General features: G+C 37.6%; 1 protein-coding gene across 1 annotated transcript in view; it reads right to left on the minus strand.

The window, feature by feature from the left end:
* Window positions 1-24521, minus strand: part of LOC103902209 (glyoxal reductase) — a 53600-nt gene that overhangs the window by 17951 nt on the left and 11128 nt on the right. Inside the window, exons 3-4 of the mRNA XM_009283227.1 lie at window positions 19447-19695; window positions 11102-11203 (exon numbers count right to left, since the gene is read on the minus strand). Of these exons, the coding sequence (XP_009281502.1) occupies window positions 11102-11203; window positions 19447-19695 (351 nt within the window). The remainder of the gene's footprint in view (window positions 1-11101; window positions 11204-19446; window positions 19696-24521) is intronic.

A 24521-nucleotide genomic window follows, 5' to 3' on the forward strand; every position in this document is an offset into this window, starting at 1 on the left:
ATGGGAAGGAGTGAAGGAATGCCTTGGTTTGCTTTGCTTGTGCACGCGGCTTTTGCTTTCCCTATTAAACTGTCTTTATCCCAACCCACGAGTTTTCTCACTTTTACCCTTCCAATTCTCTCCCCCCATCCCACCGGGGGGGAGTGAGCGAGCGGCTGGGTGGGGCTTAGTTGCTGGCTGGGGTTAAACCACAACAATTTCCCATCAAGAAATTTCAAGTCAGTTATGTTTTGTCTTAAAAGCCATCTGAGTTGCTCCTACTAAAATCAGTGTTATGGCATTCCTGTGTTTCAAGTGATGTCGCACAGAGAAAGCTAAATTCAAAATTGTCAAGAAAGTAAGCATTTTCCCAGGCAACAGAGAAACAATAATTAGAATTTCAATGTTTCTGTGGAACCAGCATTTTCTTAAAACTTTTTTTTTAAGGCAATACAATTAAAACATTTCATTTACACTAAATCCACATATTTAGTTTTGGTAAAGTTAGAACCCTTCATTTCAACTCCATTGCTTTGTTTTTAGTTACAGTCTAATACATGAAAGTTAAAGTGTTTTGACTTTTGTATTACATTACAACATAAAATACAATAAATATGAAAACAATTGCACAGCCTGACTGTATTAAAAATCTTATTTCAATGCATGGTGGAAACATGAATTCAAAACACTGGAATTTCCTGAAAAATAGAGAGTTTAAATTTCAACGAACAATCAATGGATTCTACTCTAGAGAATTGCTTCCATCTGCTTGATGGAATATTACACAGTTGCTCTGCATTGTCCAAATCTGGGAAAGACTGCCTTAAAGCAGGAGACTATACAGAATTATTTCCACATTTACATCTGCTGGATTAATTCCTAGGAATGAAGAATTAGAAAATGATGGACAAGAAAGTGAAGGTTAGCTCCTGGGCCTTATCTGACAGACCAACACTTGTGACTATGTGTATCAAACAAGATCCACAAAATGATCACATCAGCAGTAGAAATAAAAAAATTACATATTGAGAAACTTGCATAAAAGGGTCCTGACTCATTGCCTTGAAACAACTTGGGGGGGGCACATTTCCTTATATTTCCTCTCTCACGGAGCTCCGACAGAGGTAGGTTCCTCGAAGTTCATGCCATGGGTCTCAAAACCACCAGAATGCTCTTGAAAAGGGGGAAAAAAGCATTTATTTTCAATTTAATACCTGTTTAGTGTACTTAAAAATCCCATTTCAGACAATTCAGGCACAACTCATGTCTTAGCTGTTGTGATAGCAGGTGGTTTTAAAGTCTATACTTCTTTTTAGCTTAACCGATTTAACTAGTCCTGAAGTTCAGGTCCTCGGAGATAAAAGTTTGCAATGTGCTAGCGCAATCCCTCGGGCTTTGAGTCACAGGGCTTTGACTCAGGGAGAGAACGCATCCTCCTTATCTGCTTGAGGAAATGAGTGGTTTGGCCCCTATGAAGCAGATTTTGAGAAAGTGCCAGGTGCAATAAACAAGAAGCTTGCAATTCCCCATTAGCTCCCAAAGCTTATTGAGGCTTTGTCCTACGCCTTGCAACTCTGACTTCACAGGCTTGAAGGAATACTTGGCAATGATGCTTCTTTTATGCATGCTAAAAATTGACTGAGCACAATGGTGGAACATAAATTTTCATCCAGCTTTGAAAAACTATCACGAAACTCTGCAAGACACATTAGAAAACATTGGCAAAATAATGGTTGATCACAATGGGAAAAAAATCAGCATCTTTTCTATGCTACACAAAAAAATCTTGGCCTCCACCACATCGGTAATTTCACCACCCTGTAGTACTCCCGGCTGCTGTGAAGGAATACATCGTGCTAATGGACTGGTTTGCAATGTAGTTGCGTATTAAGCTTAAAGCATTTTTTTTATGGCAACCTAGAGAATGATTGGGTATTTTTTCCAATTATACAAAGTTTGATGGGCGCTGTTAGTCTTGCAACAAAAAAGCATAAATATACTGTCTTGGCACCACAACATTGTTTTAGTACAATAGCGAGCCTTATCTTTCTCTAGCACTACTACAGACTATTATCAAACTTCTAAATACTCTCTGGAATATTAAATGTACAAAGTTCAGATCAAAAAGGTTTTTTAAATGACAAAACTGGATACAGGGTTTGTGGAGCCCATTTTCCTCCCCCTCCCCGCTGCTCTACATGAGTCAGAGCAAGGGAGAATTCCCACGTCCAGTGAACAGTGCCCATTCTGTTATATCTTCTATTGAGGCCACAGAATAAAAACACAAATGGATCCACTTTTCACAAGAGGTCAACTGCAGTAACTGTATCTTTATTAAAGGAGGTTACACAGGTTGGAAAGGTCCACATTCTCTGTGATACGCACGCTAAGAACTTCTCTGTGGGTAAATGGTATTATTCATAGAAACCGTACAAGATTTGATTTCAGCACAGCTTGCTAAATCAAAGCTGTAGGCTGAGTGTGCCCCACATGCAGATTGCAAGCCAAAGCCTTGATAAATAAAGCAGATGACTCTTAGACAGAACCAATATGGAACTCAGTTCTAAATCTATGAACTAACACTTGTTCCCATTTCACAGACTAAAAAACATAGACACCAAAAGGCTAAGTGTCCTGTCTAAGACACACAAGAAGACTGTGGCAAAATTGAAAACACAAAAATCATGCCTCCTCCAGCAAAAGATTTCTTTTTATCCTATTCATTACCACAGTATAGGTGCTTATCTGCCTTAAAATGACTTTCCTGCCACTACAATTCCATGATCATTACTCCTGCTACAAATCACCTGTGAACCGTGATAAACCGTGAGGACAACAGGAGAGGAGGCATGAGTAGAAGTCCAATTGTCAACTTCTGTGACTGAAAACTCATTATAACCATTCAGTTTACACAACCGTTAAATGGCTAACTAAATAGCATAATGCTGCAATACTGGCTTAATGTATTCTGTCTCTTTGACCCTGGCTGCTCATTCTCACTACTTCAATGCAAGACTATCTTAGTCATGTTGACTTCCCCCCCTCCCCCCCTCGAGTTCACATAACCAGATCAGATTAAAAAAAAAATATATATATATCCACCAAAAAGGCTGTTTGGTTGTTTTCAAAACTGAATCAATTCCCTTGTACTCTTATGGATTTTCCCTTCTCTTATGCCAGTTTTAAGCATGTAGAATCATACTGTGAACAGAACACAGGTTTCAAAAAAGGCTGACAATACATTTTTATATCTAGAACATTCTGCAGCTGCTCACAAACGGTTGGGCAATCAAAACTGCAAAAGCAACATGGTACAGAATCAATCCCGCTATACCTTAAGTCAATATTTCTACCACACACTACCTTGTGAAAGTGCGCTCAAAATTATCAGCAACTTGGCTAAGCGCTTAAAGGCTATTAGAATATGTACCCTTAAAACTACCACTTTGAAAGTATTATGGAGAGCACATAGATTCTAAATAGTTTGTTCCCCCTGTAACTATGACGGCACAGTTTCCTGAACTGGGATACTTTTTGGACTTCTGTATCAGAGGGGATAATGATTCCCAACTGGTATGAATAACAGCCACCTGACTGATGTCAATAAAGCAATACTGATTTACAATAGCTAAGAATCTAGGGCTTAAATTCAACATATGCAAAACAGATAAATGACGCCTTTTCCCCAAATCATGTACGTTATTTATTGAGACAAAAAGTTATTTCGGACGAGGACTTTCCTTTGAAATGTATTTCAGCATTGCCTTCTTCCCAAGAGTTCTTGTGTTCACACTGGGACCTCTGGGCATTTCTGTGTGGGTACACAAATGTCTACATTTGCTTTAAGTAAGCTAAGCAAAAAGATTTACCTAAATTTTTGACAAAGAGAATTCACTTCCTAGTAGCAAAAGCACAAACCATATACTGCAAAAAATCATGAAACAAAGAAGTCTGAGGGCTTATTTTTATACTTAGAATTACCCATGAAGTCCTTAAAATTAAAAAAAAAAACCACAGAGCAAAACATAACAAATGAGGATAGACATTCATGCAAGTTTAGATTTGTCCCCACTTTCACATCTGCCCCAAAATGACTTATTCTATGGCAATTTCTTATTCTTAAATAAGATACGGCACATTATGAAGACTTCTTTATGATCTTTAACATAAATATGTGTAGTTTGGGGGTTTTTTTGCATACATCTTTAATTGCTGTCTTATCTGATCAACAGGGTGTGGTGCAACCAACATCCTCACCAACTGCAACCACCTTCAACCCAGGAAAACACATCTCTCAACTCTGTTTCTGATAACAACAAGCCCATGAGACATCTTCATCTGTACAGAGAGAATACTATAGACAATGTGAAAAAGATGTGTTGCTAGGAAAATTAGATGCTTGCTTTTACTTATTAAAACTTTAGTGCAACTTACGTACACACATTCACATATGACTTCTACCAACATAAACACTCGAGACAAACATTTTGTGGAGCTGTAACACAAATATTTGTGAATTGTCAGCTGTTCATCATTTGACAACATAAGCATAGATTTAAAGTGATTTTTCAGTAGAATAAAAGCAGAATATGTCATCTAGCAAAGGAAGTACTAAAGATTTGTGCCACGTACACAAAAACTGTATTTGGTTTACTGAACCTTCACTCATACTTTTAAGAACTGATAGAAAATGGAGGAAGAAAAGATGATGACTGAACTGGTCTATACCCAAAGAGGTGGTGGATGCCCCATCCCTGGAAACATTCCAGGTCAGGTTGGATGGGGCTCTGAGCAACCTGGTCTAGTTGAAGATGTCCCTGCCCACGGCAGGGGGGTTGGACTAGATGACCTTTAGAGGTCCCTTCCAACCCAAACTATTCTATGATTCTATGAAAAGGACAAGAATATTGTTAAGGTTGCTTAGATTTCTTCTCTCTCTTGGAATGAGGCAAAACATAACTTTTTTCCAAGAACATAGTGACATGGCTTCAATTATTGGGCTAAACAATTTCTGTTACTTTATGGGATTCTCTTCAAATCATACGCAAAGACTATTAAACTAACATATTAATGGAATAGTTGTATTTATTTTGAAGAACATTTCTTTATGTTTAACAAAATCATATGTTAACACATTAAGGAATTTCTGATGCAAGTATGAATATTTCATGTAAGCATAAGCTGCACTGCTTACACTAAAAAGATAAGCAAAAAATTTTACTCTTAGTAAAATGGCACCGAGTCCCAGTGGGATCTGAATCCAGAACAATCACCACGTTACTACTCTTGCCGACTTCAGGCTAAAGCTGGCTGGAGGCCCTCATTCTTCCCAGCATTTTTAGATGGAGGGACAAGTAATCATGTGCATGTGTGTATGAAAAGCTTGCCGAGATGGTGGGCTAGCCACAATGCCAAAATCAAGGTCATTAAAGACAGTGCATATGGAAAGGGTCATTTTGCTAGGAACAGACCAATTACCAGTGAGCATATATAATGACTATTCATGATGTCAAAGCAGCTTGCCACACTGCTTTCATCTGCCAGCAGACAAATGCCTATACAAGAATGGTGCAGCTGTCAAGGGAATATTTGACTCAACCTATATGTATCTTGGAATGGGTTCTGTAGGCAGTCTGGCCTCTGTCCTGAGGTATTGGAGAGGATAATTCCACAAAATGACAATGTACGAGACCACAAAAATTCAAACCATAGCCTTGATATTACAAGAATCCTAGTTGATTTCAGCTGTTACAACAGAAAGAACCAGTTATTACACACAAATGTCTCACTGACCAAAATCAAGAATTTTTTTCTCCCTTTTTCCTCAGCACTGTTTATCCCATAACTCTTTAAAGGAAAACGTGTATGCAGGCCGTTGAACAAAGAGACACGTCTAGAATTCTCTGCCTCTCAGCACTGCAGTACAGATAGTCACTTCCTTACTCTGACTGCGACCTTAAGACAGATGCACATACAGCAACGGAGTCACCCGGCTCCTGTGAAACAGCTCCAATCAAACTGGAGCAGATTAACAAGTCACAGAAGATAACAAAAACAAACAAACAAACAAAGCTACATTCTCAGGCATAACAGCATTTAAAGAAACTAATTCTTGAAACTGTAAGGTTGTCCTCAGCTAGTAGAAATCAGTTTAACAATAAGGTCTTTCCTGCTGTGAATAAAGAGCTACCAGCTTGGTCTATCAGAAGTCACCCAGCATTTTTAAACGGCAGTTTTTAGCGCAGGTAGTGCCTTTATCCTATACTGTCAGGTACACGCTACAATTCTAAAAACAGTAAAGAAAATAATTATCCTCCCCCATTCATTTCTTCCTAATTCTCAACATAAAGAAGCTGCAATGACTGATAGTGGAAATTGCTGCAGCTCCTCAGGAGCTTTTCCACTAGCAAATCTTCCGATCACTTGGGCTGACTACCAAGACCAGGTGCAGAATTCTGATCCCCGAGCTACCATACGAGATGGCACAATTCCCTCTGGAAGCAAGGCCAGGCCTAAATGCATGCAAATCCCAGGGTCTGAAGACTTACGGAAGACAACAGACTGTAAGACAAAATAGAAATCTCTGCACTGAATCCTTTCTTAACCAGCATGTGAATGTCTCATGAATCAAGCAGCGTTATAATTCACTAATGTGACAAATAAGCATTCTAATATACTTTCTGTATGATTTGGGGAAATGTACGCACAATTTATACATTTTGGTTCATGTTATGGAATGATACAATTGCTATAGGTTTGTATACCACTGTAAGTATGTATCTACCTTTGTTGACCAGGACTGTATGACATTTTTCCCTGGAAAGATATTTAGGGAAACCAGCAAATTTAATGACTGGACTCTGGCTATACAACAGGAATACTAAAAAAGCAAACTAAAAGTATAACCTTGCTTCTTTTGTAGGGTAGAGAAGATAGAGGATAAAAATATACAAATTTCAGGTTAAAGAGGGAAAGATGCTGGTAGGACTTCTAATGGACTCTAAGAAACATACTGAAGGATTTAGCCAGGAGAAAATAAAAGATGAGCATGTTCAGCCAAAGACTCTGTAGCTCAAGTACAAACCAGAAAGACACAGGACCATGTTCCAGACACAACCCAGAAGGACTAAAACACCTGAAGTGGGTAAAACTTGCGGGGTGTGTTATTTTAACATAGATAATAAATGTATTATCTCATACTGTTACAGTAAAGGACAACAGTGGCTTCAGAATCCCTATGAGTGTTTTCGGGCATGCTCTCATATCTGTCATGGTCTCCCTCATGAAAAATCTCAAGAAGAACGCCCAGGATTCTGGGAAATTGTTTTTAACCTGAAGTGAGACCTTGAGATAGCTGCTCAGTTGCATTAGGCAGTTGAACAGTGGATACAAGCACAAGGGTGAGAGTGCTAAAATATGAAACCTTTTTTCAAGTGTGTTCCCGAGACCCCAGCCTTGGGGCAGTAACCAGATTCTGTTTAGTTTCTAAAAATATGAAGCACATTGGATTCAAGGAGTGCAGCCCAAAACTTTAGTATGGTAAGTAATCAGCTGGAGAGGGTAACCAGATCTCTAACAAATACTATTCAGATTCTCATTTTAAATTGTTTGTGTTTCCAGTTCAAATCATATCACAACAAGAGATTCTTTTGAAAAATGTTAACCTCCAATTTCTTCTGATGAAATACAAAAACAGTATAGTGGTAAGCCACAGTGGGGATTTTTCAGTGATAGCAAAGGATCTTTCTTGTCACCTGAATCTATTATTTTCTATTTAGGAGACTATTCTGATGTTACAGCTCAACTCCAACCCTCCATTAAGAAAATATATATAGGAAGCACTACTAAGCAGTCAAGGATTAAGAAACAGTAAACTTAAGGATGCCCACGCATCTCCACGAATGCACACCTACCACTTTACACACCAATTTCATTGGCACATGCTGCATTCAAATAACAATAAACCTGCTATTTCTTCTACAGCCAGAGGTACTTAGGAGTTCACTAAAGTGGGACTCATAATCTGAGGAGTTTTGTTTAACTTTTCATGCAAGTTTTCTGCTCCCTAAAATATTTATTTTAATAATTTTGATAAATAATTAAGATTTTCTTTTAACCTGTCACACAGTTTTTATTATCTGGGGGCAGAGTCTTATAAATTAGTGCATGCTGACCTGAACAGGGGCACAGACCCAGAACCTCTAGTCTCTCCTCAGTTAGCTGGGTGAGAAGATACTTCAGGCCAGAAGCCCTGCAAGTTGTGCTGCTGCAGCTGCTATGTGCTGGCTCTCAGATGAACCTGGCTGAATCTATCTTTGTAGGCACGAGCTAAAAAAAATTCTCTCAAAGCTATGAATGTAGATGCAGTTGGGATTTTTCTTGCATCAACTTGTGACCAATCTAAAACTTAACACAATCTTAAAAAAATCTGCATTAAAGACTGTTACAGTCTTGGGTACTAACAGTTTATTTATCCTCCTCCTGGGGCAATTGGTAATAACAATAAGAAAGACTACGAATAATCTACATGATTTTAAAATGTTGCTTGCCCCAGGTAAGTGGAATTTTGCAGAATAAATATTAACCTGGATTTAAACTGAAGTTGAAAGAATGAGATTTTCAAATATCTGCACTCAAACCTTCTGTGAATACAGAGAAGTGATTAAAGAAAATCATGTTAACTTCAGCCAGACCAAAGACTTAAGTCAATATTGAGATCTTTTAACCTTCCCATAAGTCTCTTGCAGATGCATTATCAGTCCCATAACACAAACCAATTTTTTTTCTACAGAGAACAGTGTTTATTGTCACTGCACTTTCAGACGCTCTTCAATGTGGACACAGCTAGTTGCTAAACCCGCTAGCAAGTTGAATAATTTCAGTATTTCCTTCATGAATTAACTGCAGAAACATATTATTCGTTTAAATGGTCAATCCTTAAATGTGAAACTTTTAGTTTCTACTTTTTTTTTTCCCCAGAATAAACATTTCCTAAGAAAAAAAAAGTAACAGGATTGCAAATGGGAACCAAAGACTACCTGAAGCAATGCCAAGTTCAGAGAAGACAAAGAACTCACCTGTTTAGTATAGAACTTACAATTTTCCCCCAATAAATGGAGGTAGTTTTTTTTCCCTCCAGTAAGGATTTTGACCAAATCCTATATTCAGTTCATACCAAGGCTACCGTGTTGCTCACATAACACATAGCAAGTCACATAAAGATATGCACCAAGCGTTTAATCTTCAGTGGAAAGTCTAGTGGTTAACCATGCAAACAAATTATTTAACATTTTCCTCGGGAATCATTGCATTTCCATGTCCAGAGTGGTTAACATTTGTGTGTCATTTCAGTAACACATAGTTACGGTCAGGACATCCAGAGTCTGTATCCCCTAAAGCAAAAATGGGGAGGTTAATGTTCTAAGGCACTTGATTCAACCAGACTAATAAATTTTCCTTCCCCTGTAAATGATCTAACTGAGGTAATTTAGACAACCAGAGCTGGAAAACTTATGGTCAGCTAAATGAATCATGAGTCTACAGAATGCTTAAATTCAGAAAAAGACTTGAGGGTAGCAACATGCATATTGACAAAACTGTTGAAGAAATGCAATTGCAGGAAAAATAAATGTAACATGGGATGTCTGTAAAGAGATATCACGCATAGGAACAAAAAATAAAAGTAATTTTTCCTCTGCCTGTGAGGCCAGCGATGGTATTTCCAGTGTCTTACTGGAAGACCACTGAGTAGCTCACAGTCTTTCTCATTAGGAAGATATATAGAGAAAGAGTGAGTTGTATAAGACAGGAAAGATCACAAACACACATGCAAAAGCAGAATAGCCAATAGGATAGGAATAATAACAGAAGGTGAAAATACAACCCATTTGCAGCAAATTAGGATGGCATATCTAGGCACAAATGACATGCACTAATTTAAATACTCATCAGAAAAAAAACTTCTCAATGGAAAGATGAAGTACCTTGTCAAATAATCCAGCTTTGGACTTAAAAGTCAGTGTAGTGTTTCTTTAAAAACTGAATGTTGTAATCCCTTACATGGCAGAAAACACTTTTTGCAACTTCCCTTGTGCTTAATATAAAAAGCAAGAACAATAGATCTATCAAAGATAATTTACTTCTGCGTTTCCAGAGGCAGACCAAAAGTAACTGAAGGGTTGAAGTGTAAGAGAACAGGTTTATTTATTGCTCAGATAAAACTGGTAGTGGCGCACAGCCTGTAATTGCCTTTGTACAACTCTCCTGCTACAATCGCGATTTCAGTAACTCTGGGTTAGCGGATAGACTACTTAATCCAAGAAGTCTCTCTCCCTGTCTGTGGAACTCCTCTGAAGCTGTAAACAGGGTGGTCCACATTGCCCAAGAACTGCATGACAGGATCTTCTCTTATGACACTATTTCTAATAATACTGCATGCTTCAGGAGCAAAATCCTCCTCTTAAATCTACATGATAAATTGTGATCGGGACAGTCTACTCTTCCTATTGCTATGAACGTAAACTGAAGTTTGCAGTGCACCAAAAATCAAATTGACAGTTATCAGAACTTGAGAGAATAGCTCCCTTCTTTGAATTTCTTTTTTTCAAAAGTTAGTACCAAAAAATCTGCAGTTGAGTATTTGTTCCTCACCTAGCCATTTTGTTTTGTTGACCTTTTCTAAAACAGAAATGGTTCTATAAAGTACCACAATGCATGATAAATTGGAAAATGGCATCATACAATTAAAAAAAAAATAAAGGAAGTAAAACTTAGCATGATTTGTACTTAAAACAGAGAAGGCTACTACAAAGATGTTCTATAGTGGCATATACATTTTGAAGTAATCTGCAGGTTTCCGCAAGAAAGTATGCACACCATCATTAATCTCATGGGCAGAATTTGGCAATGTATTATTTACAAGCAAGACAAAGCTCTCTTATTTAACTTACCAAAATGCTAATGCTGCAATTTCCAAAGAGATTCACATAACTCACCCAAATCCCACTGAAATACGAGCATCCAGTTCAAATTAAGTTTTTGAACATCTCTCACTATGAATTCCCCAAATCCCAAAATGCACTCTAATTCCTTCTGCCAAGATAGGTTTTCATTATAATATCACCTTTCTCATAGAGCTCCTCCATCGCTCTCCAGGTTTCAGCTCGGACCTCTCGATTGCTTTTACCCGGAACATGTGCATCAGGCCAGTGTATTAAATAAAGATCTAAAAAAGAAACAGAACCAGATTACTTGTTAAAGTGTCCAAAAATATATATATAACAAACCACGTGAAACAGCATTTTCCCTCCATAATGGCCCCTAACATATTATCATCAAAATGGTTTCAATTACTACTCCATGATCATTACTGTATACATCCATTTAGTTTTAATAAGCAAAATCTGCAACATTTCATTAACAACTAAAGGTAGCGGAAGTTGCACATGTGCCACAGGTTTAGGTCACTGTAATCAGAATTTCATGGTCACATATGCACTTAATAAACTTTCAACACATAACAAGCCCCATTTAAGTCAAAGGGATTTTGGTCACTGGAATTAAGACCAGACACTGGAATTAAGACCGGACTACTGCTGAAGTGCTACAAGTCTTCAAGTTTATGGAAGATAAATATGTTTGGCAGTTCTATAGATATTTTATACAAACTCAGCAGCGGGTCTGTTTTTTTCCTTTCTAAAGGATACTTCCAATATGAATTTCTGTTGGAAATTACAGCACATTCTTTCATGCAGGTTTTTTGCTATGATTTTGTGGCAGCATTTGTGATTTTTAAAAAATAATATTTTAAGGGAACAAAATTATGCTTTACTACATTTTATGAAATATTAGCACAATTTCAAACACAATTAAGATTTACTGCTGATGAAATTATCCAAGCAGCTGCTGATCCCTGCTGTTTCAGGAAAGCATTTTTTTTGTGTTGTCTCCATGCAACAAAAGACCATCCTCCTACTGCAAAAGGAAGCATTGCCAACATAAATTAAAAATGAGAAATTTACATGTATTGGACTCAGAGTTCCAAATCAGATTACCTAAATTTCAAAAATTATAGGACCTATAACTCCTTTATAAGTTTGTAGACACTGCTAGACATTCTGAAGGAGAAACTTAGGAGATACTGTGAAAACAATTATATTTCTATTTAAAACCTAACTGCAGATTAAACAAGTAACTGCAGGCATCCCAGTCAAAGAGGTGTTGGGTCTTTGTCGCATACATTAGTCTGACACAAAACAGGAAAAGGAAATAAATGCATGACTGAGATGCGCATCGTTGTCATCGTGCTTTATAAAATTCCTTTTTTGGCAGTTCAAATACAGAGTTAAGAAATAAAAAAAAGACAGACTCATTTGCAATGAGCAGAGTTTTTTGTTCTTTGAATGCATCACACCATTCATTTACAGCACCTCTTTGTGAAAACACAGATCCTCTGCCATATTTTTTTGCACTAACAATTACTATACCAGTGGGCTGGTATATTAGCTTTCCACCTCTATAAATACAAATTCAACCTCGATTTATGAGTAAAAGGTAACATGAAATTCACTATAATACACCAGTTCCCATTTGGGTACATCATTGCAACACTGTTAAAGAGAGTATTTTGCTTACATTAAGAATCTAATTAGAACAGTACAGAATTTTGTACAGTAAGATACATTACAGATGTATCGAGGAAAAAATTTTGGGTCTATCGCAAAAATCATGAGCTAAATTTGCACTTTCTAATACCAATAACCCATTAGACTTTTAAACACAGTTGCTCAGACAAGCAAATATCACTCATATATAACGATTTGCAGCATCTGGATTTACGTCACATTTAAAGAGAAAGTTGCTCATTCTTTGCCCTTATATACATAAAATCCAATCCCAATTTAGAAAAGAGTAAAAAAACCACACGCAGTCTTGTTCATCGCTGATCTGCGAACAGTTACTTCTTCTCTAATTGCTCTGAAGAAAGAAGTTGTATTTATTAAGAATAAATACCAATATATAGTATGGGAATAAATACCAATTTCTGTGACATTTAAGTGAAAACTAATATTGGGATATTGATTAAAGCATTTGGTAAGGTTATGTTCAGAACTCAGGACTGCTCTAATTCTGTTGCCAATAAAGTTTCTTAAAATTTCCACTGACTTACATTAGACGCAATCCCAAGGATTAGCATTAGGAATTGCTAATATCAAGCGTTCATTCTGATCCAAAATTATATGCGCCACTGGTGGTACTTACTGCATAGAGACTGCCATGTTTCAATTCAAATTTTTTTGCTTGGATAAAGCAAATGTCATATATAAATAGGTATCTGATATATATACATATATATATATACACATGTATATATATATACACATATATACTGGTATCTGATGCCTACCTACATAGAAATGGAAGAATTACATATCTTTAATTGCTGCTTGTTATGTTCTCCAAATTAGACTCATAAGAACTTCTTAACTATGCAGAAACACGTCGTATAACACCAACAAAAAATAATCATTAACTTCAGCAGAATTTCACCAAAAGCTACTTTTCCAAAAGCCTGACTATTCAGTTAGACATCACAGTTTGCAAATGTTCACAGAAATAGCTACACCATGGACTTCCATATACAAAGATGCTTTGTACTCAGCCCAAGAAACTGAAGTGCTCTCAGAAGGATGACTTTTAACAGATTTGATAACCGAAAGATCTCTGGCCGTGGATATTTAAAAAATGCAGTACACCACCCTTCCCTGTATTAGTGTCGGAGACCTCTTCAATGCAAACGTGATTAGCTGTTGGTCCTTTATTTTAGAAAGGTGAGGTTATCAGGTATGTGATGTCCATATTGTCCTGTTACTTTTATTTTAATTTAGGCTTTTTGTTGAAATAAACATTACTTCGCAGTTAGAAATACACACATTTAGAGCTAGAAAACATCTACTGGATCACAAAGCGCAGTCCTCCTGACTGCGAGAGGTGTTCGCGAAAGATGTGGGGCAAAGGTGCCTTATCTCAGAGATACAGTAGAACACTCTTTCTGCCCGTCACGCACAATCCACCCCAGCACAGCTAGAAGCAGAAGGAATACAAGGTACCTTACAGCAAGCAATGCAGCTGCCACTCTATTTAAATAAACTAAGCATAGCTCATTTTAAATTAGGATCTGCTTACTTCTACTGCATCTGTTAGAAAACTTTCCATAATACCTGTAGGCCAATAAAACCAGTAAGCATCTCACAAACCAAGGTCTACGATTTCATTTGTACACACATTCACACCTACACCCACACGCTTTCTTTTGCTTAAAATATTTCCCCTCCTGGGGGATTACACGAGCACAAACACTGTTATTTTCATTTTGGAGGCAAGAAATTAGTTTTAAACTAATTTATCAAAATGGCTTAAGGTTCCAGTAATCAAGACATGTAACTTTATCACTGGAGGTTTTTAAGAACAGGCTACATTTTTATCCGTTGAGAATGATGTGGCTGTGCCTTGTGATGTGGGACAGATTAATCAATACTTTGAGATGTCTTCCAACTGTATTTTTTTTTAAATAATCTTAACTCAGAATAAAAAAACACAGTGATTCACAGTATCAGGATGCACTTGAGAAAGAAGAGAAATACCCAAACATTCACAATCAAATTTTGTATTTACCAGCTTTTTACAGCATCCTTTACAGACAATCAAGCTGTAGTGGTACAGTGTGGGCCTGAAATTCATTCATATGTCAAAACACAGGGCTGCAGGAAAACTAAAATTAATGTGAGAACTGCTTTCACACAGGCATTTAAAATAGAGTGGCTTATTACTTCTTAGCGGTACTGCAGCACCTACAATCAACACAGTTCCTCTGAACTCAAAAGTACAGGGACATTTCACACATTTAAAAGCCAACAGCATGTTGCATGGAAATAAAAGTTTGCAATTCTATTAAAATTCCTAATACAGTATTAGAAAAAGGGTCAAAACTCACGATAACAAACCTAGTTTTGAAGAACAAGCCCTGGCTCATATCAAACCTAAAAGCAAAAGTATATTTTTTCAATGTTTAGCACAGTTATCTTAATGCAATGATTGTATTTTCCCTGCTTTTCTCAATCGTCACCGCACTTAGTAAGTACATGATGCATTTTTCTCTCCCGCCCAATCTTTTGTTGTTGTTGTTGTTTTTTATTCTATTGGAACAAGGACCAATGTGAAGCAACCTCCAAAGTGTTCTGAATTCATACACAATCTGAACTGGGTGTATTATCATCATTCATGTGATTCATCTATTACACTGAATAGGCCGATAGAACATTTGTCCAACTCCAGCTGGGGATTTGCAATAGGTTAAATTTGCCTGAACGTGACAGACTCGGAACAGTCAAAAGGAAAATAAAATTGTTTATGAATTCGGTAACCCACAAATCACATTCAAGAAGAAGTTACTTTGGAGGTTTGATCCAAATCCCAAGGAATGTATTCTGCTACTGCCAAACCTGTAAGATTTGCTGCCATTTCATATTGGTTTACTGTGACTGCTAGTTGAGGACCGCATTTAGAAAATGCAAGGAGCAGAATATCTGTTACAACCACTGCCCACAAATAATACAAATTTCCAGCTTCTCATGGATATATAATCTACTGATTCAAATAAAAATCCTGGAACGCTGCTCTCCTAATATCATTTGCCCAAAAAGTGTTTCTCGAAAAGGTTTCATAACAGTATTTTACATGGAACACTTTTTCTCTTAAAAAGCTGCAACTGCTTTCAGCAGTTCATCTGTTTCAACAGCTGGCATTCTATATACTGCTAATGCACAGATTTATCAATTCCTGTTAGGTTATTTCCCAAGTCTCTAATTCAGTCTGCATGGATGGACTGTGTAGCCCATAAGGATCCTGAAGAAAATTAACAGCACCCGCCTCGGAACAAAGAACTTAGCTGCACGTTGAGCAGCCAGGGCTCCTAAAGCTTTTTCTTTTTGCACTCTTCTGAATGACTAACTTTCCCTCCAACGTAAAGGTCTAACTTCACAGATATATTATTTAGGATCTTTCAATTTTCTATATGAACCATGTATCTTACGGAAATGCTGCGAACCACCACGTATTTGGTTAGTATCATGTAACAAAATCAGGAAATTCTGACTTAGGTACATTTCATGTACCTTTATTTCACATTCCTATTTCTCAGAAAAACTGCCAGCTTTAACATATGCTTGTAACTAAAGGATTTACTTTCCTAAATAAGCTTGGACACAAATTGCCCTGTTATTACCAGATCTTTTCTTGCCATGGATTTCATGTCCTCTCTATGGCGTAGACTGGCCAGCAGAAAAGGGACATAAAATGCAGGTATGAATGAAAACAGAGGTAGGATATCCAAGCTTAGTTCTACAAGCTTATAACCATATTTTCAAACCAATCTTCTGCATTCCAGTTACTTTTGGTAGACTCGTGATAACCCTCAAAATTTCCATCAAAAAGCTCTTACTCTAAGCATTCTTGAAACACTTGAAAAGTTCATGTTTCAAGACATGGCCACTTTTTGCTTAAAAATCCTTCCAATAGCACCTACCAGCTGGGTGCTTTCAGGCAGGAGGTACAGGACTCCCTAAAGCGTGATGCTTTCTATGAACCCCATGAAACACACCACGTATTGTACCCCCTTTAAGGGTCTACTTCCCCAGCATATATAGCACTAAACACAGAACTCAACCGTCTCTCTTTCACACGCGTGCAGATCATACTGCGTTTAACAAAAAGTCTGTGGAGTTGATCCAACAGAGATTAAACTCAAGCAGCCAAACCCGTTACTCCATTTGCCACCCCATCCTTCTTGCGGAGGTCACCATCCTCATTGACAGATCAGTGAATTGCACGTGAAGTATTTCCTAAGCCATCAGAGTTTACAAATTGCCAAGTTAAAGCAAACTGAAGCCAGCCATTGATTTAGGTCACTATGTCAGACTAAGTGGTGGTTCAGGAAGAGCTTTATAAATTTTTCAGACATCTCCACGTCAGTGGAAGAAAGGCGAGGAAGGAGGGAAGGTGGGTGAGAGTATTAAAAAAAAGAAAAAAAAGCGGGTGGGGGGGAGAAAATCTGGTATGGAGGCAAATTGCACAGGCAGTTGTAATACTCCTTAATTTGTCTTACTAATATGAGCAAAAGAAGTCTCAGAGCTGAACATATCTAACAAACTGAAGTTCTGTTTATGCCATTCCAAGGATTCACTCACACAGTGACAGTATTTGTGCATTTCTTGCTCTCACATATTTTTTTCCTTGTTTCACGTATTTCTGCTTAGCAGCAATATGTAAACTGAGTATTTGTGTGAGCACCTACTTTAATCAGTCTACTACCTGAGAAAATAAAAGCAAAGTACAGTACCAAAAGGAATCACTGAAAATGGTTTCCTGGAAGTGAGTCAAGTTTTCCTCTCATCAACATTCAGCACCAGTGCCACAGCAAGCAGAAGAAAAAAAGAATGCAAACACAAAACATAACAAGTAGAAAGCAGAGAGGAGGAAACGTTATTTCTTAACTGAGAGGAGAAAGTCAGGGCTTGAAACTTTGTTTATGAAAGTCTCCTTGCAGTGACCTGTATTTGCATGGGACAGACAAAAAGAGATTTTAATTCATTTTGCATTATTCTGTACCTGCGCAGGAAGTTAAGGGATACATTTCCGTAAAGATACATTTCCATAAAGAATGGAGCCAAAGATGTGCATTCAAATATCTCAGTCTTTAACAGATACAGTTTTTCCTTTCATCTTGCAATGTACCCAAGCAAAAAAGCCAGTGAATACAGCACACAGCTGCCATTAATATTATATGCCATTAATTCCGCAAAATCTGTACTTCACAAAAGCTGTTCACTTCCTCATTAAAGTTTATTTAACAGTGGGACAGGGTGAGGAAAGAGAAGCAAAACGAGGTTTTCAGGACATTGACAGATAATGTCTGATGGTTAGGTCAATTATTCCTTGATGATCGGCATAAACGCTATCTCCACCAACGTTGTTATTTTAGACTATTACTTTAAATTTATCTTCCTCTACCTCCACTTTCTTTTCACTGAGCTAGCTAGGGAAGAAGCAGCAAAAGCATTTTAAAAAAATATCATGTTTATTTTTATGAGGTACCTCCTCTCCTATGACCTGTTGCAAAGAATTAATTGGCATCATTATTGCAGCTCTTTTCCTGTCTAATAACGGAGTAACAATATCACATCTTTGACTACAAGAAGTTTATGATCAGGGTTAAGTTTGAAAGTGCATAAGTCTAATTCAGTGTTAGTTAGATTTAGTCTTCTAAAGTCTTGTAGATACTTCTAACACTTTCCCCAAAGTATATTGCATCACACAGACCAAACTGAAAGCAGTTATTCAGAATTTTTAAAAGTTAATAGACCTACTGTGCTGGTTTTGGCTGGAATAGAGTTAATTTTCTTCACAGTAGCTGGTACAGTGCTGTGTTTTGGATTTGTGCTGGAAACAGTGCTGATAACACAGGGATGTTTTCGTTCCTGCTGAGCAGTGCTGACACAGAGTCAAGGCCTTTTCTGCCTCTCCCCCCACCCCACCAGCGAGCAGGCTGGGGGGGCACAAGGAGTTGGGAGGGGACACGGCTGGGACAGCTGACCCCAACTGACCCAAGGGATGTCCCACACCATATGGCGTCATGCTCAGCATGTAAAGCTGGGGGAAGAAGAAGGAAGGGGGGGGACGTTGGGAGTGATGGCGTTTGTCTTCCCAAGTCACTGTGGTGTGTGATGGAGCCCTGCTGTCCTGGAGATGGCTGAACACCTGCCTGCCCATGGGAAGCAGTGAATGAATTCCTTGTTTTGCTTTGCTTGTGCACGCGGCTTTTGCTTTCCCTATTAAACTGTCTTTATCTCAACCCACGAGTTTTCTCACTTTTACCCTTCCAATTCTCTCCCCCATCCCACCGGGGGGGAGTGAGCGAGCGGCTCATGGCAGTGCTTAGTTGCCAGCTGGGGTTAAACCACGACACCTACAAAATAACTTTTAGAAAGGACCCCCATTCCTTGAGATTCAACAGACCACACAAGAAATTAGGCATTTTTGTCGCCCTGTTACCAATAAATGATTGTAAAGTTTATGAATCCTTGTTTCATAGGTTTTGGGTGTTTTTAGCAAAATATATAAAACTCATGTAGTGGATCCTCAAATCAATTTAACAATGAAACATACCTTTACAAAACATACCTTGATCTGTTTTAAAACATTTGCAACAAGGAAAAATTCTGTGCTCTCAATTATATGCATGTGAACTTTCTAAAGATCAAACAGAACAAGAAATCTGCAAATGTGTAAATAAAGGCAGAATTTGTTTTCTGTGATCTATCTGTACGACATCATTTTTTTCCGGAATTCATTCATCTTTGCAAATACTCACATGGAAGGCGCAATAAATGAGCTATATGTAAAGATTCATACCAAGATATTCAACACCAAGTCTTTCACATGACTCCAAGCAGGCTTTTTCTGTGTTTTCATAGCCATAATCACTATGCCACAGTTTCGTAGTTATCCAGAGGTCCTCCCGCTTCACACCGCTCTCTTTGATGGCTTTTTGGAGGAGAGATTCACAGCCGTATCTTTTTGCTGTGTCAATATGACGAATGCCACATTTTTGTAATGCATGGACCACAGCATCATGGGAATAGCCACCTTGATGGGAAGTACCTAAACAAACAAAATCAGAAGTGAATTGTCAGCAGTGAATTATGAGGGACATATTTTATCATTCTTTTTAATTTTTGCTTTCCTTTTTTTGTATATTGTCGCAGAACCTTCTTATTCAATTTTCATTTCCTAATAGTAAACAAATGGGAACTGACAGATCTTTAGGCTGGGAAAATACATAAAGTGCTAGACTGTTGACGCTGATCAGAAATAACTCCAGCGAAATCAAATATCAACAGCATCTAACTGTAAAGAAGTGATTTCAGAAGTCAGGCTGAAGACCATCAAAGAGAAAACACATACTTTATGGAAAATTAGTATATGGCACTTAATTTTCATATAGGAGCGCAACATTTACAGATGAAAATACTAACAGTAAGAAATAAAATATAACTGAAAAAGCAATTTACTCTGCAGAGAGCATATCCTGAAACGTTTACTCTGTTGAACTCCTGGTAGCTTCAGGTTATTACTGCATTGTACAACCCCAGACTGGGCCATACCGCAGGTGCAATTCACATAATGTCAAGCTCAGCAGTAACCAAAACAATGGAATCCTACACAAGAGTTACAGAATGGGCATACAGGGAGTTTCAGTAACAAAGTACTGAACTCTCATTGTGTAGGTATTCACTGGATGTGTATTTTGCATGTCAAGGGGACGGAAGGAGGAGGAGACTCAGCAGGAAAAGCAACCAGCAGGAGGACTGTCAGATAAAGAACTGGTTGAGAGCAAGGAGGATGATGTTTCTACTTACCCTTTCCTGTTAGTTGTTTTTCCTGCCATGAGCCCCTCACCCATTCACCCTCACTCACACACTTCCCACAAACAGTATTCTCTACAGTTTGTTGGAGGAAATGCTCAGTCAGTTCCAGTCAGCTACCAAAGCCACCTTCTAAGATGATGACTGGCACTTAAAGGCCCTAGTGCTATAAACAATAGTCGGCATGTAAATGGCTACGTCACTAACTTCAGAAGGGCCCTGTGCAGTCGTGACAGTCAACAGCAACAGGGTCTTCAGCCACTGCTGAATCTAAATAAATAAAGGACTCCAGGTCAAAGAATAACATAAAGTGAAATCTGTGTCTGCCCTTAACTTTCTCTTTCCCTTCAAACATAATATTTATTTCTACATCAAACACTATCTGCATGTTATGAAAGTAACAAATGTATACGGCCACCCAGGCTGTCAGAAAAAGGAAACAAATGAAAACACACACAGTTACCTTGGACTCATCCTTAGAACCTCCCATACCTGAACTGGAGAGCGAGCGCCCACGGGAGCCTGCACGGCGTTCTCAGACGCGTCATAACAACGCATGCAAGAACGAGAACTTACAAAAGTCCTACCTGCGTGTAAGGCAAGCCAGGTTCTCCTAAATGCTTACAGTTTTTGTTCATTCCCAGTCTTAGAAGGAAAGCCAATGATGCCTCTGTAATCTTGCTCAATGCTTCAAGTCATTTTAAATAAGATATAATACGGTCTGATATCACACACGTACACCTGAGGATCATGACGTTCTGCTGATCACAATGGGACAATCCCCACTTTATGTTCATGACCTACAAAATGTGGAGTATTGAATCCTTGATTTATCTTCATGGATTTTAGAGTGATGAAATTATACTACTATATTCGTACAATTTTGACATGTGTATCAAGTATTTTACCTTCCAAATGTAAACAAAATTTTACTGTTTTAAAAGACAAAACTTTAAAACTTTTTTCTCCATAGCCACTAATTATGATTAATAACTGGCTTAATTTCTGAGTCATCTAGATATAATGTCCCTATAGCTTGTTTTACATCAAAATAAGTCAAGCTAGATCAACTTACATTTTGAGAATAGCTATTTCAAAATCTTCATGAATGTTTAAGAATTTTAGATGAATGCAGTGTTACTACATTGCAACTATGGGCAAAGAACATATATGCAGTTATTACATTATTCAGATCCTAAAGGAATTTTATTAAAGAATTATATAACTAGCATAGAAAAATTACTATACTTTTTCATAACCATCCCTTCACTTTTAATAAGCTGGTGCTGGTGCCAAATAAAGGAGGTTGTAACTATTGTGTCTGTTTCTGGCTGAATGGACATTTCTAAGCACAGAATGAATGGAGTTCATTTAGAGGTCTTGCAAATGGACTCAGACTCTTTTCATGCATAATGGATTTCAGCAAGAACATTTAGGACAAACAACTTTTTTTTTTTTTTTTTTTTATTTAACCCTTTTAAGTTAAAAGGAGAGAGTGGGAAAGAAGGAAAATTCAGAATACTTTTGTTATTGTTCCCCGTTCAGTGACGGCACGCAGACTTGTTTCACAAGAAATAAAGAGACCAAAATCAGTCTGGAGGGAATTATTTCAATTTCTGTGCCTAAAAATGAACTACAACAGTACTGATGCACTAAATAATAATTAAAAGCTTAATTATCTAATATTACCACTTTGAAAGCCAACTTAATCACGAACAGGTTTCTAAGTTAATTATGCTACTAACATAACAGCTTCTAGACTCTAGAAATCACAGTTTTCTTGTGTTTACTCACGTGACTAAGTATCTCACAATTCATAGATGCAGAAGGGTGACAAAAGAAGGTGGAGTGACTTAAATTTCTATTTTTTTAACATTTTAAACGTGGACTTAATGTTATTTGAACATATTAACATTCTTACATGTTTGGGATTACCCTTTGCTCACAGAGATGTAATTCACACTATGCATGCATATTTAAAGACAAAATCCAATCTCGCATTTAAGACTAATATGAACTGGGACCCATTCCATCCTCTCACTGCTTCTAAAAATACTGGATTAATATATTTTTATTCTAGAATTCTCTGATAAAAAATAGGAATTCCTTTTAATAAATGAAGTTAAATATAAATAAGTCTGTAAACACTCCCTACTTTTTAGCTAGTATTTTAACTTGTTTTCCTAGGGCAATAGCACTGTTCTCTCACTGACTGAACTAATCCAAATTTGACAGAACTGAGGATGTCCGACATAGTTACATTCCTACAGATTCTGTGAAAATCGGTGGTTGGGAGGGACAAGGATACTGCAGTGGAAATATGGATAGGTCGAAGGGCACAAATCCATTGAAAACTAGGCTTAATTAGTTACGTTGTTCTTTTTGTCATGGTCACTCATCACTTTCTTGATATCCTGAAGACCACAGCTATCAAAACTTGGATAAGAAATGTGCTCTGGCAATCCATAAAAAGTTTCAAAGATTATTAGGAAGGCAGAATCCTGTTCCAATGCGGTTGCTACAGGGGAAAAAACAAACAAAAAAACAAACCAGCAACTCCCCCCAAAAAGACAAAATCAACAACACCCCCCACCCATCCTTCCCCTAAAAAAAAACCTCCACAACAAAATGTAAAACGACTAACAAACCAAAATGCCACTCCCCCCTCCCAGTTTTATGCACCATCTCAGCTGACTCTCAGCCTCATTAAACTTTCTGTTCTCCTTCACAGAAGCTGTAGAACTACAGATAGAGTTCCAAAGCACCAACAGCTTTTCAAAAGAGAATCAGGACCTACTTTCTCTCCCTGTTTTCTCCCTCCCTTTGTGGAGGAGTGTGTCTTCACGTTCTTTGTGAAATGTGAAAGTATTATTTATCTGAATATGTAAAAATGTTCTGTGATATGAATAACTTTGGCTACTTGAAATCAATGGAATCACTTACATAAGAAGAGTTCCTGTTAGTGAAACTGCAAGCCAGGATATTTAGAGATCATATCACGGATTAATTATCTTCTGACATCAGTACTAAATTAAAACAGTTGACAAACAAAACACCTACAAAAATGCCCATTCCTTTGCTGATTTTTTTATCTCCAAGTAATCCCTTGAGAAAGGAACTCTTAAAAGCAAAATCTCAAACATCCTTTTATCAATGTTTACATACTCATTGTGTGTATACGGTATTGTACACCATAATAGGCTTGAAATACCTTGTTCTATTAGTTTTATTTCTATTTTTTCAACACTACTGCCACATAATGCATCTTATGAATACATTAAAGTTTTTGGTGTCAATACAGTTTGATTTCAGTAATTACCTTATGAGCAAATTTGATGATAAAATATAAAATGTTGCCTACGCATACAGCAAATGAACATATAACACATGTCAAGGTTTATTGCTAATCCATTCACAAACCCACATGCCTCTTCTATGGAATGACCCAAGGATAGGCAATCCTGACTTACTGTCCTTGCTTACTGTCTTACCTCCTCCTTCGCTGTTCATATGATCCTCTGGCAAGCTGATTCAGATTGTTAAATGGCCAAAAAAGTGTATAGTTTTAGAATTATTCATGAACTGAAAAACTTCCCAGAGGGGAAAAAAACACTAAATTTTGGGCAAGTGATGGGGCAAGAAAAGTCCCCCCTTCAGCAGCAACAGTTAAATAATTTTATATATTCAGTGGTTTTATTAAAATTAAAAGAAAAAAAAAATCACAGTTGTGTTCAAGCCAACCACCAAATAATCAGAAAGACCTTCTCCGTGAACTTGTCTCCTGGAGCTTTTCTTTCCATTATGTTCCCCAACACCATCCCTAGAGCTGCTCTCAGACAACCAGATAATGTCACACTAACTTTCTATAACCACAGCACTAGAACGCAAGTGTTCTTACTGCTGTATTTTGGCGTGGTTTTTACTTAACAGGGTCAGTTAACTCTGAAAATCATATTTAGCATCAGATGACGAAGTATTCATAGCATCCTCTCTTCTTTTGTAGAGCGTAGGGCTTTCCTCTGCAGCAGGTGAAATCAAACAAAGTCAAGCTTGTTATGAAGC

Source organism: Aptenodytes forsteri, unplaced genomic scaffold (assembly GCF_000699145.1).
Source record: "Aptenodytes forsteri isolate BGI_AS27 unplaced genomic scaffold, ASM69914v1 Scaffold181, whole genome shotgun sequence".
NCBI classification, from domain to species: domain Eukaryota; kingdom Metazoa; phylum Chordata; class Aves; order Sphenisciformes; family Spheniscidae; genus Aptenodytes; species Aptenodytes forsteri.